We start from the raw sequence: 14,738 nt of genomic DNA on the forward strand, positions 1-14,738 counted from the left end.
GGGGTACCACTCCCAAAAAATGAATTAATTTCAGGGAGCATCCCTTATTTTGGGGGAGCGTAACATGTTTCAGGGGAGATTCACTCATTTAGGGGCAGGGGGGATTGGGGGAGCATCACTCATTTGGGGTGAATGTAACTCATTCTGGGGGGAGCATCACTAATTTGAGGGGAGTGGGACATTCTGGGGGAGAATCACTCATTTGCGCAGAATATAATTAATTTTGGAGTGAGCATCACTCATTTTAGGGAGCGTGTGCTATATTTTGGGGTGAGCATCACTCATTTTGGGGGAGAATCACACTTTTGGGGGGGGGCCTCTTGGGTAACATAATTCCTTTTGGGGCAGAATCACTCATTTATTGAGAATATAACTCATTTTAAGGGAGCATCATTGATTTGCGGGGTGGTGTAACATTTTGGGGGTGTATCATTTGGGGGGTGCACCACTCATTCTGGGGTAAAATCAAATTGGAGCTCATGTTGGGGGGGGGTATTAGTCATTTTTGGGGGAGCATAACTTTTGGAAGTATAAATCCTATTTGTGCCCCATCACTCAAGTGCAGATTTGTGTCAATTCGCTCATTTTGGGGCCGATTCTCCTATTTGAGGGGAATTTTGCCCATTTTGGGGCTTCTCCACTCACAGGAAGAAGCTGCTAATAAAATACAGCTGCGAAACCTCATCTCGTAGCACTTTATAATAAATGGCCATGAATTAATACTAAATTACAATGAATCCTTTATGAAATTACAGATTACATTCACGCCAGATCAGTATTGAAAAATAGGCTTTTCTGCCCATTGCATCACTCGGGTGGTTTTTTTGCCCCCAGATGCTTTTTGTGGTTTGTTTTTGTTTTGTTTTTTGTTTTTGTCTCAACTCTTCAAGAGCCAAAAAACCAAAAGGACAAAACCAGCAAAAAGCCGCCAAAAAAAAAAAAAAAAAACAAAGGGGAAAAAAATCCTTCTTACAGAAACCTGCGTTTACAGGCGGAACCTGCAGAAGAAAATTCCTTTATTATTTTCGCCCTGTGTCGCCTGGGTTTGCTTTTGCCTTTCCCCCCACACCACGTTTGAAGGTGAGATTTGCCCTTTTGCTAGCATTTTAAAAAAAATCCAAAATACATTGGGTTTTTTTGGCAAAGCCGCCCTTCCCCGTGGCTTGTTTGGGGTAAAACTCCAACATTTTCCCACCAGGGTGGACGGCATCAGGGAGACACCATCGTTCCAGAAACATTATTGAATTTCCTTCCACCTGGTTGAATCTTGGGGGGGGTCACCATTCAATGTTGGGTGAAAAATCTGCTTTTTTTTTTTTTTTTTTTTTTTTAACCCCATTTTTTCCCCATTTTTGCCTGACCCGATGCCAAAACACTGCGGAAAATTCTCGCTCCCAGCAGCTTCTGCCCCAACGCTGCATCCAGTCTCAGTCCTTAAGGATGGGGTGGGTTGGTTTTTTTTTTTTTTTTCCCAGATTCATTGGGTTTTTAGCACATAAATTAAAAAGGATTTGGGGGAATTTCCTCCCTTTTCCAGATAGTTGCATCCGCAGTCACCAAACGGCAGCAGCACAGGGGAGGTCTGGGCAATCCGGTGGGTCAAGAGCACCAAACCCTCCTCAGATCCAACCTGAAGCAGAATTTGCACTCGCCGATATGTTGGGGTTTTTTTCCCCCACGTGCCAATATTTTTCTTTTTGGGGGAAAACCCCAAAAAGCATAGGTCCTGGAGTTGCAGTTGGTTGTTAGTTTGGTTTTTTTGTTGGGTTTTTTTTGCACCAAGAAATCCAAGTGATTGACGTGGTGGCCCACGGTGAAAACCTACTGTCGCCCAACAGCATCCCAGCATCGCGTGGGGAAAACGGCTTCCCCTAAAAATGCTTTCTCTTACCAAAAATGAAGGGGAAAAGGGAAAATTAAGAAGAAAACCTGAAAAAAAATTAATCTGGCCACAATATGTGCCTTGTAAACATGTGTCCTTCACTGCCACGTGCCGACATGGTGGTCCCCGCGCTCCTGTGGGCAGCCGGGGCATCCGCCAATGCCTCCAATTTGCTTCTTTTTCACCAATTTTGTTGCTGTTCTTGCCAATTTTTTTGGCATTTTGGGGGGAATTTTGTTTCCGGTGCTGTCAATGATTTGGGGAGGTGCAGGAGGAGTTATTCCAGCGAGTCACTGTGGTCCAAGCCGAGGTCAGTGCCGGGTGCTGCTGGGAGGCCACCAGGCTCTTCCTCCAGCTCTTCCTCCTCTTCTTCCTCCTCCTCCATCTCGTCCTCGTCCTCCTCATCCTCCTCCTCTTCCTCAGTGCCATCGAGGGAGTCGTCGTGGGCTGCCAGCATGGCCTGCTGCATGGCCATGGTGGCTGTGGCTGACGAGAGGGGCTGCAGGTTGTCCATGCTGAGTGAGCCTGAAATAAAAAAAAAAAAAAAATACAGAGAAATGAGGATTGCCCAGCTAATGTGAGAAGGACAAAAAAGTGCATAAACCCAGAGTAACCCAGGTGGGACGCTGCACCTAGACAGAGCGCCCTGTAGGGTGTCCCACCTGCCCCAACTGCTCCCCAAGGTGCAAGCCTTAATTTTTTTAGCTAATGTATCTTCATTAAATAACAGGACCCCTTCCTTTTTGATCAGGTAGATGCCCAAATCGGTTGGGCAGATCTTCTCTTCATCTTCTTCCTAATTCCACCTTCTCTTCTCAGCCTTCTCTCTTGTGATCTTGTCTAGTCCATGCTCATGTCTACGGTCTTCAACCCTTCATCTTCTCCACTCCTTTCCATCATCTGTTCTCTGTTCATCCTCCCTTCAACTTCTCTCTTCCCACCTTGTCTCATCTATCCTCTCATCTCCATCCTTCCGTCTTTTTTTCACGTTGTCTCGTCTCCCCATCGCCCCCCTTCACCCCCTCAGGAGATGTCCCACGGGATACCCCGCAGTGGGTGATCCTTGAGGGCTGTCCCTATGCCACAAAGCTGCCAGTGCCCCAGCACCAGCACCCTTGTGATGGCCAACTGGGAGGACCTTCTTGCATGAGCCGCCTCTTCAGCATGTTTTTTTTTCCCCACAGGGGTATAAAGGGCTCTAGAAATACTTAATTATCCATTAAGGCCATGAATTAATGCATCGCCTCCCCATCCAGGAAGGGCAGAGGCTGTTGGGGTTTTTCCTTACCGTCAGGATTTGTCCCCGAATTGCCACCCTGCTGCTGCAGGACTCCGGCGGCGATGGAGTTGGGCCAGAACCGCTGGGTGGGCCGGTGCTGAGATTTGATTTTCTTGGCTTTGGGGGCTGGGTCTGGGTTGCTGGCGTCGAGCATTGGCTGCAAGATGCGCCGCCGGGCGTTTATGAACCTTTCCAGGGAAAAGAGAGACCATTCATTACACCCAGCTGGAGTTAAAGCAACAGATATTGTAACAATTCAATGAGCTGCTATCTAAAAAAGCGGCTACACGGTCCAAAAAGCTGGTTTTTTACCCTATTTGTCTGTTACACCATTGCATTAATTTTTCCAGCCGAGTTGGAGGCTGCTGCATATTGGATTTGCCAGGAGAGGGCACTGAGACATTGCACACGAGCGCCGTCAATTAATGCATGAGCCCATCTCCCAGCAATCATCCCTAACTGCTCGGGTCACTCCCAAAAAAGCATTATATATCACCGAAGGAGCATGAAAAAATTTCTAAAACCAGCAAGGCGACTGCACGGGCTGCGGATGCGCTCACCAGTTGTTGACTTGCAAGAGGGTCAGGTTGGTTTGAGCCGCAATTTGCCTCTTCTCATCCTCTGTGGGGTAGGGATGCTAGGAAAAAAAAAAAGAGAGACTGGGCAGCAAAGTGACATCTGTGTGCAAAACGGCAGCCCCAGGTGAAAAAAAATAAATTAACTCCTCCCTTTTTTAATTTATAATTTGGTGGATTCTTGCATTTACAAGATGCAAGGCTGAAGGGTGGCATCTGAGAGCGTCATGGTTTCTCCTGTGTCTTTAGGGCTTTCCAAAGGCTTTTCCTTGAAGGAAAATATATATTTATTTTTTTATTCAGTGATTTTCTAATAATGGTTGTTGGTAAAGGTTGCATTTGGGTTTCAAAACCCGATGTGACCCGCAACGCTCCTGGTCAGATGCATCAATAAACACCCTGAAACATCCGCACTGGGAGACTACCAGCACTCAAAGTCTCAACAGCCTCCTCCCAACCGCACCACAACACTCGGTCCAACCCCAAAAATGAAATTATTATCCAACCAGCCCCAAGTGTCATTTTTCTGAGCCCCAAGCCAGCGCCAGTGTTGATTCACCTGACTTTTTTTTTTTCCAGCTGTGCCCACAAAATAGTGTGATCTCCTTAATGAAACCCCCCAAAGTCACGGCACGCCGGAGACTCCCATCCCACGGGGGCCTCAGGGATGCCAAAGTGGTAAAAATAACTTTTTGGGGCAAAAATATCCCCCATTTTTGGCATATTATTTCCAGCGTTCCTCCTGCTAGCACTACAAACCCTAAACCCAATAAAATGATGAGCATCAATGCTATTAAGTTAAAAACCACATCACGTATGATGCCAGAGGGAGAAATCTCATGGGGAAGCCCAAGCATCTGCTGCCCATGAGGACCAGGCTGAGAGCAGAGGTCCAACCATCCAGTAGAAGAACAATTTCTGGTAGTTTTTTGATCGAGTTTTGGAAATCTTAGACCACGGGGTTCTCCTGGCAGACAGCAGAAAATTGCTTCTCGGTTTCTGGTCTGCTAAATCCTTTTTCTGTTTGCAGCTCTGCAGTTCAGCCCTCCAAAAGCACGGGAGATGCATGATGTGCCTTGGGATGATGGCCCAGCACAGCAATGCTCTTGTCCTCAATGCAATAAATCCAAAATTTCCCATAAAAAAAGCTGGGAAGTTCCCAGCCAGGGGCTGCTCCATGTCCTGGCTCATGTTTTTTTCCAAGTTGCTCCTTGAAGCTGTGTTTTTCCATCTTGCTGCTACCTTGGGGGGTCTCCCACCTTCTTGGAGACCCTCGGGCAACTCTCTGCAACCCATGATCAAAGTGATTTCTTGGCCAAATTATGCAGGGAAAAGAGAGGGGGTTTTAGCTTTCTGCCCTTCTTTCAGCCCTGCTGATGGGAGAGGAGTCTCCTTGCATGGAAATATCCCGGTCGTGTCCTCCCCGCTCCCGCTGCCTGCCTACATCTCCATCCCCAAAAACGGGGCGATTTTGCGCTTCTGCGTTTCACCTGATGGCTGATGCACCACAACCATACCTGCAGGGCAGCTTTCACCCTCCAGCTTGCTAGAAAAGGGTATTTAGGAGCTGTTAAGTGTAAAAAAATGCTCTATGATCCATCTGCAAAAAATCTGTGGAAGTCCCCCTCTAGTTTTCTTGGCTTCTTCATGCATTAAAGGAATATTCTTACCACCTGCAGCGAAAACGGTCCTGCCCAAAATACTCCCAAAATAAAAGCAAAGCCACTTGGTGCCTCTGAATATAGATTCAGACAAACCACCACCTTGATTTGTTAAGTTTCTGGGGTTTTTGCCTTTTTTTCCCCCCCAGCTTTCTGGCGATGCTCACCATGAGATGCTGGAAGAGCCATGAGCGCATGATGTTGGTGGCATGTTTGGGCAGGACGCCCCGCTTGTTCTTGGACTTCTTGTCCTCACCATCAAGGAGGGAGGTGAGATCCAGGTTCACCTGCCAGGGTGGAGGAACAGGGGGGGAAATGAGCTGAAAACAGCGATGGGCAAAACCAACCCAACGAGGAAACCAAAATGAGCAAAACCACCCCCAAAAATGAGCAAAACCAACCCTAAACGGGTGTGGGGCAGGTGCAAAAACTATACACTGGTAGGGAGCACCCAAAACTCATTTTTCCAAAAAAATTTGCATTAAATCCACATTTCTCCCCAGGATCTCTATTTAATAGCTCCGTTTTGTTGCTTTGCGAAGGGCACTGGGTTTTTTTCTCCCTGTGATGGTACTGACACGGTTGGGGACCGTGGTGACGAAGCCAGACCCTTCTCCATGTGCAGTTAAAAACACTTCCACGTTAAAAAAACAACTTAACAACCCCCCCCCCCCCCAAACAAGATGACTTTTTCAACCTGAGGTTAAAAGCCCCCACTCATTAACCCCTTGCAAACCCGCATTCCTCACCCAGCTGATTCCCACCACCAGGAGAAACATGCCCATTGAGCGAAAATTTCCCTCCCCCCCCCCCCCAAATAAGTATCTTGCTGCAAGAGAAGTTTTAATGAGGATGCAGGAGCTGAGCAGAAATCTCAGCGCTTGAGTTAAAAAGGGATTTTTTAAATTTTTTTTTTTTTTTCCCCAGCTCTTCATCAAAACACTTCTGGATGAATTAAACATCAGGCCAGCAGGTCCCTGTGATTCCCCTGGGCTCCGGCTGAATAAATCATGCCGGCGGCACGGGAAGAGCATCCGGAGGTGCTTGTCCAGGGCTCTCTCCCTGCCCTGATATTCCCTGCGAGCGTGTTTTTCCCACCACGCAGGGTTTTGCTGCAAGAGATTTAAGCCCGTGACAAAGAGATATTAAAGAAAGAAATTTAAAAAAGCATCACACAGGCAATAAAATTGCTAGGGAGGTGCCACGCATTTCCAAAATGCCATTTTAAATTTTTGTTTTGTTTAAGATGCTTCTGCAATTAAATTGGGGCATTTCAGAAAAAAAATTTGCATGGGAGGATTTTTGCTGATATGCAGCGTAAGCAGAAATCAGTGGTTTTTTGCCCAAATTCTGGGCAAATGGGGGTTTGTAAGAGACCACAGGCAACGCACTCAACAGGGGTAGCAAGTTGTGCTTATAAATCCATTTCTACCCCAAATTGTCTCCTTATTGCAAAAATGCAGCCACGCAGGGAAACCCCTCATAGTCAACTGCAATGACAAAATAAAGGAATGAAAAAAGGAGCAAAAGGCTAAAAAATACCCCCAAATCCATAAAGCAATGAAAAAAAATGAGCCTTTCCCCTGAGCACTGTGATTGCTATACTGGACCGGGAATGCCAGTGATCCCAGACCCATAATATAACAGCAATAATATATAGAATAGAATTAGAATAGAATTGGAATAGAATTAGAATAGAATGGAATTAGAATTAGAATAGAATAGAATTAGAATAGAATAGAATAGAATAGAATTAGAATTAGAATTAGAATAGAATAGAATTAGAATAGCATAGAATAGAATAAGAACAGAATAGAATAGAATAGAATAGAATGGAATGCAATGGAATAGAACAGAACAGAACAAAATAGAATGTAATATGGCATAATATAATACATTATGGTATAATATACTATAAATAATATAATACAATAATTATATGCTGTGTATAATGCATATATTATAATACCATGTAAGATATCGATAATATTGCTGCAATTTCTTAGGTTGTTGCTATAATTCGCTAGGTACCCCAAAGGCACCTGGCAGATGGATTTAATCAACTTTTCTTGCTAATTAAAAATTTAGGATACTCCAAGGGTTGAATTTATGGCGAAATGACAGGTTTTGCTGGCTGCAGCCGCGCAAAACATCGCGTCAAACGGCAGCGTGAGGCGGGACGGTCTCACCTGGGCATTGGGGATCTGTAGGGCGCCGGGGGCGATGGCTTGGGCGAGGACCTGCCCTTGCGACGTGACCATGGTCACGGGCTGGTACAAGGCTCCACCTATGGAAAAAGATGCTCATGGGGGGTGGCAACCTCCCCCCCCCCATTCCCACGCCGCTCCCGCGCCGGCCCCGCTGCGGTCCCTACCTGGCACGGCGGGCGAGCCGCTGCTGGCGCTCATGGCCAAGTTGCTTGGTGGCAGCGCGGCCGCCGGCACGACGATGCCCGGCGGTGGGTTGGAGGCGGGCGGCAGCGCCGCGGGGGAGCTCTGCAGCATCTCCTGAGAGAAAAAAAAAATAAAAATTACCCCCTTGAAATTTCACACGCAGAGGGGACCTGCAAGGGTGTGATTTTCCCCCTCCGATAAATTCACCCTTTTTTTTTTCCCCCCAGGTGGTTCAACAGGCAAAACTGCAGAAAAAGGGGGTTTTCAGTTCATCACAATGGCAAAAAAAAAAAAAGATGGAAAAATAAGGATTTGCGCTTTGCAAAGTTCCCACTTAGCATCTTCCCCAAACTCATCCTCTCTGTGCAGCCACTATTTCCCATCAGGAAAAAAGGTGGGGGGAAAAGAGCACAACAGACAAGACAGAATTTCTTCAGTCTTCTTCTTCTTTCCATAAATTTCTATTTTTTTGGTGCTTCTACTGGAACTGGATGATGCAGCATTTGCTAAAAGCCACAGCAAGCACCACGGTTTCGTCTTACTAGAATAATAGTAAAATGATGAAATTAATAATAATATCACCCCATTTGATATCATTCCTTGCAGTTTGATGCTAACTTCTTGCAAAACTGGGCACTTTTTTAGCCAAAAGCTGTAATCTTATTATCAACCCCGGCTCCGAAGCAGCTCTTGCACGCAATTGGAATTGGAAAAAGCTCAGATTTAAGGATTATTTGAGTATTAATGCAACATTTTGGGAAGGGAAGGGTGAGGATATGGGGGAATACAGGGCGATGTACCGCAACCTCCCAGATGGGCAGGATTTTGCAAATAATATTTATAAAATTGTCATTTCAAAATAAGCCCAAGATAACGATGCATCTCTAATTCGCCCAGCTGTAATGGAAATAAACCTGCACTTGTTTCTTGCAATAAAAAATATTTTTCCCCCTTTTCTCTCCATCTTCCCATTCTGCGTCACTTCCCTGGTATCCAGCTGGTTCTCAACTGTTGAACAAAATGTCAACAAGGGGCTTTTTTCACCTCTCAATTAGATTTCTCTTAATTTTGATGCATTTCCTCAAAAAAGCTCTTACTTGGTTTAAGAAAAGAGAATTTCTGTGGACTATCACCATGCAACAACACTGGAAAGGGTGACCCTGCAAGGGGGTCAGGGTGGAGAAAGCCATAGCTCCTCTTTTCCTTGCAATAAAACTATAGAGAGAGTAATTTGAACACAGAAATCAATCATTTATATATCAAGAGATGACGTGGATGCATAGTTCAGCGGGGAGTCAGGGAACCCTTGTGTCCACATCAATGCATTTCTCATTGCTGGGGGCGGGGGGGGGGGGGGTAAATGTCATTTTTGTTCTTTTTTTTTTTTCCTTTTCCTTTTTTTTTTTTTTAAATATAAGCCACCACCGATTTGCCTGTGCCTGGTTCTGAATAAACTCTGATTTCCCTGCGTGCTTTTGCTATTAAAATTCCTCGCTGAATTTTTCCCACCCGCGATGCTGAGCACAAAACGTTGCAGCTGACGCCTCTGCCACGTGTTATTTTTGTCCTCTCCACTGGTGATCTGAATATTATTTATCTGGAAATTTTGCTATAATTGCTGTGAATTTTTGCTTCGCCTCCCAGACATTTCTTTTCATAGCTACGTTAAAAAAAAAAGCGAATATGACTGTAAAACACTCATACTTTTTTTTTTTAATATCCCTTCCCTATCTCCAGCCTTTTGGGGGAAATGGTTTTCATTTTGAAAAATGAGGATTTCTTAGCAGACAGAAAGCAAAAATTCAAGTTGCTTTTGCATGCACTTGGACTTGGCTTTTGCTAAACATCTGGCTAACAAACACGGTGGAAATATTCATATAAACCCAAACGTGGTCCTTGGAGAACCTCAAAAAGCAGCCAGATACAGCCAGGGGCAACCAGAGATTTGGACCAGCCTGAAGACCTCCAGCTTCTCTCTCCTGCCTTGTTTTTCCATGATTCCTCCAAAAGAAGGGCATCCAGGAGACCACTTTTGGAAGTGCATTGGGAAGAAGGAATGTGGGGTACTGGAATATGGGACAAGAAACTGCCGTTTCCTCAATATGTACCAGTCAAAACCATTTTCAACAGCATTTTTTGGTGGCAAAATCCGCATTTTTTTGGAAATTAGAGGAAAACTGTCCTGAAACACCAGCTAAGTGGTGTCCAAAAAGCCAGATTATTGGTAATTATTAGAAAAAAATATGAAAGAAATTGCTGCTGCTTCTGCAACAGCACTGTGAAACCAAGGGTACCCAATGGACGTGATGGTTCTGCCTTAAAATAAATATAGGTGTCTCCAAGAAGATTTTAAAAATATATTTTACATACTAATTGCCTTGGATCGCAAATGTCAGCCAAATTATATTATGCTTGTGATTTTGCTGCAGTGGAAAATATTTTATATTTTAGGACTTCAAAGAAATCGAAATGTTTCTGGCAATTCTGAAACCTGAGTGTAAAAAACCGCATCACTAGGTGTCTCTGCAGATCCACATCTCAGCACTGACCTCCCACAGCCCTATGGCAAAAGGCGATTTCTCCGAATTAAAAGTCACTTTAATGAAGAAAAAGACCTGGTACATATTGTGTGGCACAAAAAAACCCTTCTTACAATAAAGCAAGTGTCAAAGACCATGTGCCCAAGTGTAAATAAGTGCTAAAATTCAGCCGCTACTCCAGCTGATGTTCATCCCCTTGGGTTTTATGAAACAGCAATTTATTTCTGAGTGGCATACAGGCACAAAAATTTCCGTCTCATCCTAACTTGGTGAAATTTCTTTGCGCTCAAGTAAAGCTGGGGAAAATGGGGGTTAGCCGGAGAAAAAGGAAACCCGTGAGGTGGCTGAGGAAGAGCTGGCCAAACTCAAACTCATGTGAGAAGAATCAAAAGGCTCCTTCGGGGGTGGGTGGATGGATGGAGATAAGAAAAAAGCTGGCTTTCAGTAACAGAGAAGTGCAAGCTTGTCCCCAGGGCAAACTTGGATACATTAAAATCTACACAGACCAGTACTGCATCAAGTCAGGCCAACCCAACCATGAGTTTCCAACCACCAGCAAGACCGAAGGAATTCAAGAAGATGAAACTCTGTCCTGAAAACGCTCAGTTTGAAAATGCCCACTGCCCATCTGCTGCAGTTCTCCCTTGAAATGAGAGCTGAAAAATGCAAGATTTAATCCAATTTAAAGGTCCCTGGCAGTGCTGTGGTTCCCAGTGTGACCGGCTTTGCAATGGGCTTTGTCTTGCAAGTCAACCAGAGAGCAGTGAGGACCACGTTGATGTCAAGGGAAAGTTGAACTGATCCACTTTAAACACTGGTTTAAATTGGCTTCCCCCGCCACGCAACAAGCACTGCCACTCTCCCATCCCTGCCTGAAAAAAATGGAAAATATTCATTAAAGGGAGTTAACAAGGGTCCAACGAGGACTCAAGGGAGGGGAATGAAGCCAAGTGAAAAAACACCAAGAAAAATGGAAGAAGGGGAATCGCTCGGTGGATGAGCTGGCCAAAGAGGCTAAAACTTCTCCACAAAACCAGACGAAACCCAAAATGAGAAAGCGATGGAGAAAGCGGGGCAGAAAGATGTCAACGAGGCAACGAAGGTTCGGGACCGGCTCACCGCACAGGATAAAACCCAACGTTTCACCCAAACTTGGCCAACACCAGGAGTCATCTCTAGACTCGGCGACGTGGGAAGATTTCAGCAACAGTCAAAACATCTGTTTGGGTGCTCTCTCATCTTTCCATCACCTCCAGGCATTTTTGCATTTCCACAAATTCTTGCATTTCTCATCTTACAAGGCACAAATAACGCCAAGCCACAGGCCATCCTTTTCAGAAACAACAGGGAAATCCAACCACGCTTCTCCCACAGTGATATTTTGACAGGTCCAGACATTGTTTTCTCTGTTTTGGTCGACATCCTTGTTATTGTGTATCCATAATTTTTTGTGTAGGCTGTCCCACGGGGAAATATTTGGCAAAAAAAAATAATATTCTACTTGCATGACCAAGCTGGTGTATCTCCTTGCAAAATGATTGACTCCCCTCTCATACCCTGAGAAAACCTATTTTCTGATAAATCTTGTTCATTGGTATTAATCACATTTCCATGACGTAGATATAAAAAAAAAAATAAATCCTAAATTAGTGGCTCCTTTGCTGTTTTACCTGCTCTCAGCATGAGTTTAACAGGACAATAATCAGCAAAATCTTCCCACTTGCCAGATTTTAAACAGCGATCCCGTGATTCTGCAGTTCTCCAGAGCATCACCAGCCCTTAAAACTCAAGCTGATGGATACAGAGTATTTCCACCCTTTTTTTTTTTTAAGCTTCATCCATGAAAAACTCAAGTATACTCAGTAAGTTGAAGCACTCGAGCACTGACATTGCTTAGTTGGATAATTAGACAAAAATGTGACATTGTGTCGTCCCTGGTGTCATTGGCATCCAAAAGCCAGATGAGATGGTGGCTCCTGGTCTATCACCATGAGCGGTTTGGCTCCCATTGCCTGCTGAAATCCCCTCGTTGTCGAGGAAGCGTTTCCCCTCCAGTTGGGTCTTTCCTGGGCACGTTCCCATTCATGTAGCAACTGCCTCCAAATCCTCACTTGAATTATTCAACTTTCAAGTCTTGCCCGGAAGGGAAACATCGGCAGCTCCGGGTTTGCAGGAATCAGAGGCACTCAGAGCCTCTCCATGGGCTTGATTATTTTCCAAAGACTTGTGCTAATTTTCTGATACGATCCCCACCTCTTTGTGAGGCACTAAATCCTCATTACTTTTCCTGACCGATGCATTCTAATTAGATCAACACTTTAAAAAAAAAAAAAAAAAAAAAAAAAAGGAAAAGAGGGGGAAAAAAATCACAATAGCCACAGGACGGCTTTCCATCTCATTAACTCCCTCACTTATTATTTTCATGAAAATTACTGATAAAAACCATGCATCTCCATTTGCTGGGACCGGGAGCTTCGTCGGCTCATATCTAACATCTCTCTCATCACCCGGGATGCGAGCTGTTGCCATGGTGACGCACAATAATAGAAACTAATAAATTACAAACGAGATGCTCGTTGAGCAATTATTGTTCTCTTTTATGCAAGTGTCTTGCTAATTTTGATCATAAGGAATGCTACCATAAAGCAGCGAAGGGATAATAAGTCCATTTCTAGAGATTATTAGAAAATAGAGAGAGGATGGGGGGTTTTAGATCAATTATTAAGTGGTTTGGTGCTTTCAGGAAACCCAAACAAGAAATAAAACTTGGGGGGGGGGTGGCTTTTCCCTCCCTATGCCACAAGCATCATGTTGGGAGCTTCAAACTCTGCAACACTTGGAGCCAAGCTGCCAAAAATGACAATTCTTTTCCTTTCCACCACTCTAAAACCGCCCTGAATAGCCCTAAAAAGCCACCACCACCTGCACCCTTTTGCGAGGGAACCCCAAGAGCTCCTTGGGTTATTTCAGGTTGGCTGGAGTTATTTCTGGTGGGATCGTGCAACCCCAAATTTCATTTCCCCCCACCAAAAAAACAGAGCATCTGAGAGAGAGAGAAATCCCCAAGGGACACACAATATTGCATCAAGGAAGTTTTCCGGGATGCAACCAACCAGCATTTATTCCCTGCACTGTAAATGCACAGGAAAACTCCAACCCATGGGCAACTTTTTTCCCAAATATTATTAAATCCATTATTCTGCCCCAAAAGCCACCAAGATGCAGCTTGGGTTGGCCACTCCAGCTGATATTTCTACAATTCTTGGGCATCTCCTTGTACTTTCCCACTATGCTTGAGGCACCAAATGTCGTCTTCTCCTAGCTAAAAACCAAATCATGAAAAAAAAAATAACCCAAGGTGGGAATGTCGATCATGCTGGGGAAGAACTGCAGGATGTGTCAGGGCAAAAAAAGGTGCTGTGAAGCCAAAAAGGGTTATCCGAGACCCAAAAATCTGTTGAGCTGCTTTGAAATGAAGACAAGAACAGGGAGAGAGGAAGTAGTAAAGAAAATCACGGTGTTTCTGTCCCTCCTGCCAACAAATAGTATTTTTTTCATGAAAAAAATGCAAATTTCCTGCCCATTTTCCCACGCACTTGCACGGCTTCTGAAATTCCTCCCTCCCAAATTTCACTGCTGCAACGTAAGACTTTGGGAGAATTCCTCACCTCTCCCTTTTGGAGAGACACAAAACATTGGGGCTGTAGCTCTGCCAAACCCATGAAAAAAAATTAAAAAAAAGCCAAACGATTGTTGCAGCACCACTTACTGCACCGCACGAACAAGATAACAGGTTGTTTTAAAGTTATTTTCCTCAACTGGGGAGGCTTTTGATGAATTTCCACAAGAGTTACAGACCCTCAAGCCTTGTTGACCCAACTCATCCATTGGCCAACATGCAACAGCGGTGGGTTTTGAGGCATTTTTAAGGTGTTACCTGGGGGTGGAGGCTAATGGAGGAGGGGTTGGGGGAGTAGGGCCCCCCCAGGTCGTTCCTGAGTAGGTTGTCACTGTGCATCTTGGTTTTGAGGCAGGTGATGTAGCGGTTGCAAAAGTCCTTGCACAACTCGTTGACCTTCTCCAGCTCCAGAAGGTGGATGCGCAGCACCTGGATCGCCTTCACCATCTGTGCAAGAGCACACAATGGCAAAGTTAAAATACTCTTTTTCCTCGACTCATCCGAAAAAAAAACCACCCAAAAATCAATATTCTTACCCAAAATCTAACCTGGAAACGATCCCTGCGGTAGAATTCAATGCATTTCCTTGCTCAACACACCAACAAAAGCCAAAAAAAATCAATATTCTTGCCCCAACCCCGTCCCAGAACCCATCCCTCTGCACCTCCACATTTCTTTTCCCTCCCCATCAATCATTCCTCTGGAACACCAAGAGGTAAAAAAATCACA

General features: G+C 44.8%; 1 protein-coding gene across 1 annotated transcript in view; it reads right to left on the reverse strand.

The window, feature by feature from the left end:
* Nucleotides 1–893: 893 nt before the first annotated feature.
* Nucleotides 894–14,738, reverse strand: part of PKNOX2 (PBX/knotted 1 homeobox 2) — a 90,610-nt gene continuing 76,765 nt past the window's right edge. Inside the window, exons 7-13 of the mRNA XM_040616282.1 lie at nucleotides 14,268–14,456; nucleotides 7,772–7,904; nucleotides 7,587–7,684; nucleotides 5,565–5,684; nucleotides 3,722–3,798; nucleotides 3,171–3,349; nucleotides 894–2,407 (exon numbers count right to left, since the gene is read on the reverse strand). Coding sequence (XP_040472216.1) covers nucleotides 2,160–2,407; nucleotides 3,171–3,349; nucleotides 3,722–3,798; nucleotides 5,565–5,684; nucleotides 7,587–7,684; nucleotides 7,772–7,904; nucleotides 14,268–14,456 — 1,044 coding nt within the window. The 3' untranslated portion in view covers nucleotides 894–2,159. The remainder of the gene's footprint in view (nucleotides 2,408–3,170; nucleotides 3,350–3,721; nucleotides 3,799–5,564; nucleotides 5,685–7,586; nucleotides 7,685–7,771; nucleotides 7,905–14,267; nucleotides 14,457–14,738) is intronic.

Source organism: Falco naumanni, chromosome 16, assembly GCF_017639655.2.
Source record: "Falco naumanni isolate bFalNau1 chromosome 16, bFalNau1.pat, whole genome shotgun sequence".
Taxonomy (NCBI): Eukaryota; Metazoa; Chordata; class Aves; order Falconiformes; family Falconidae; genus Falco; species Falco naumanni.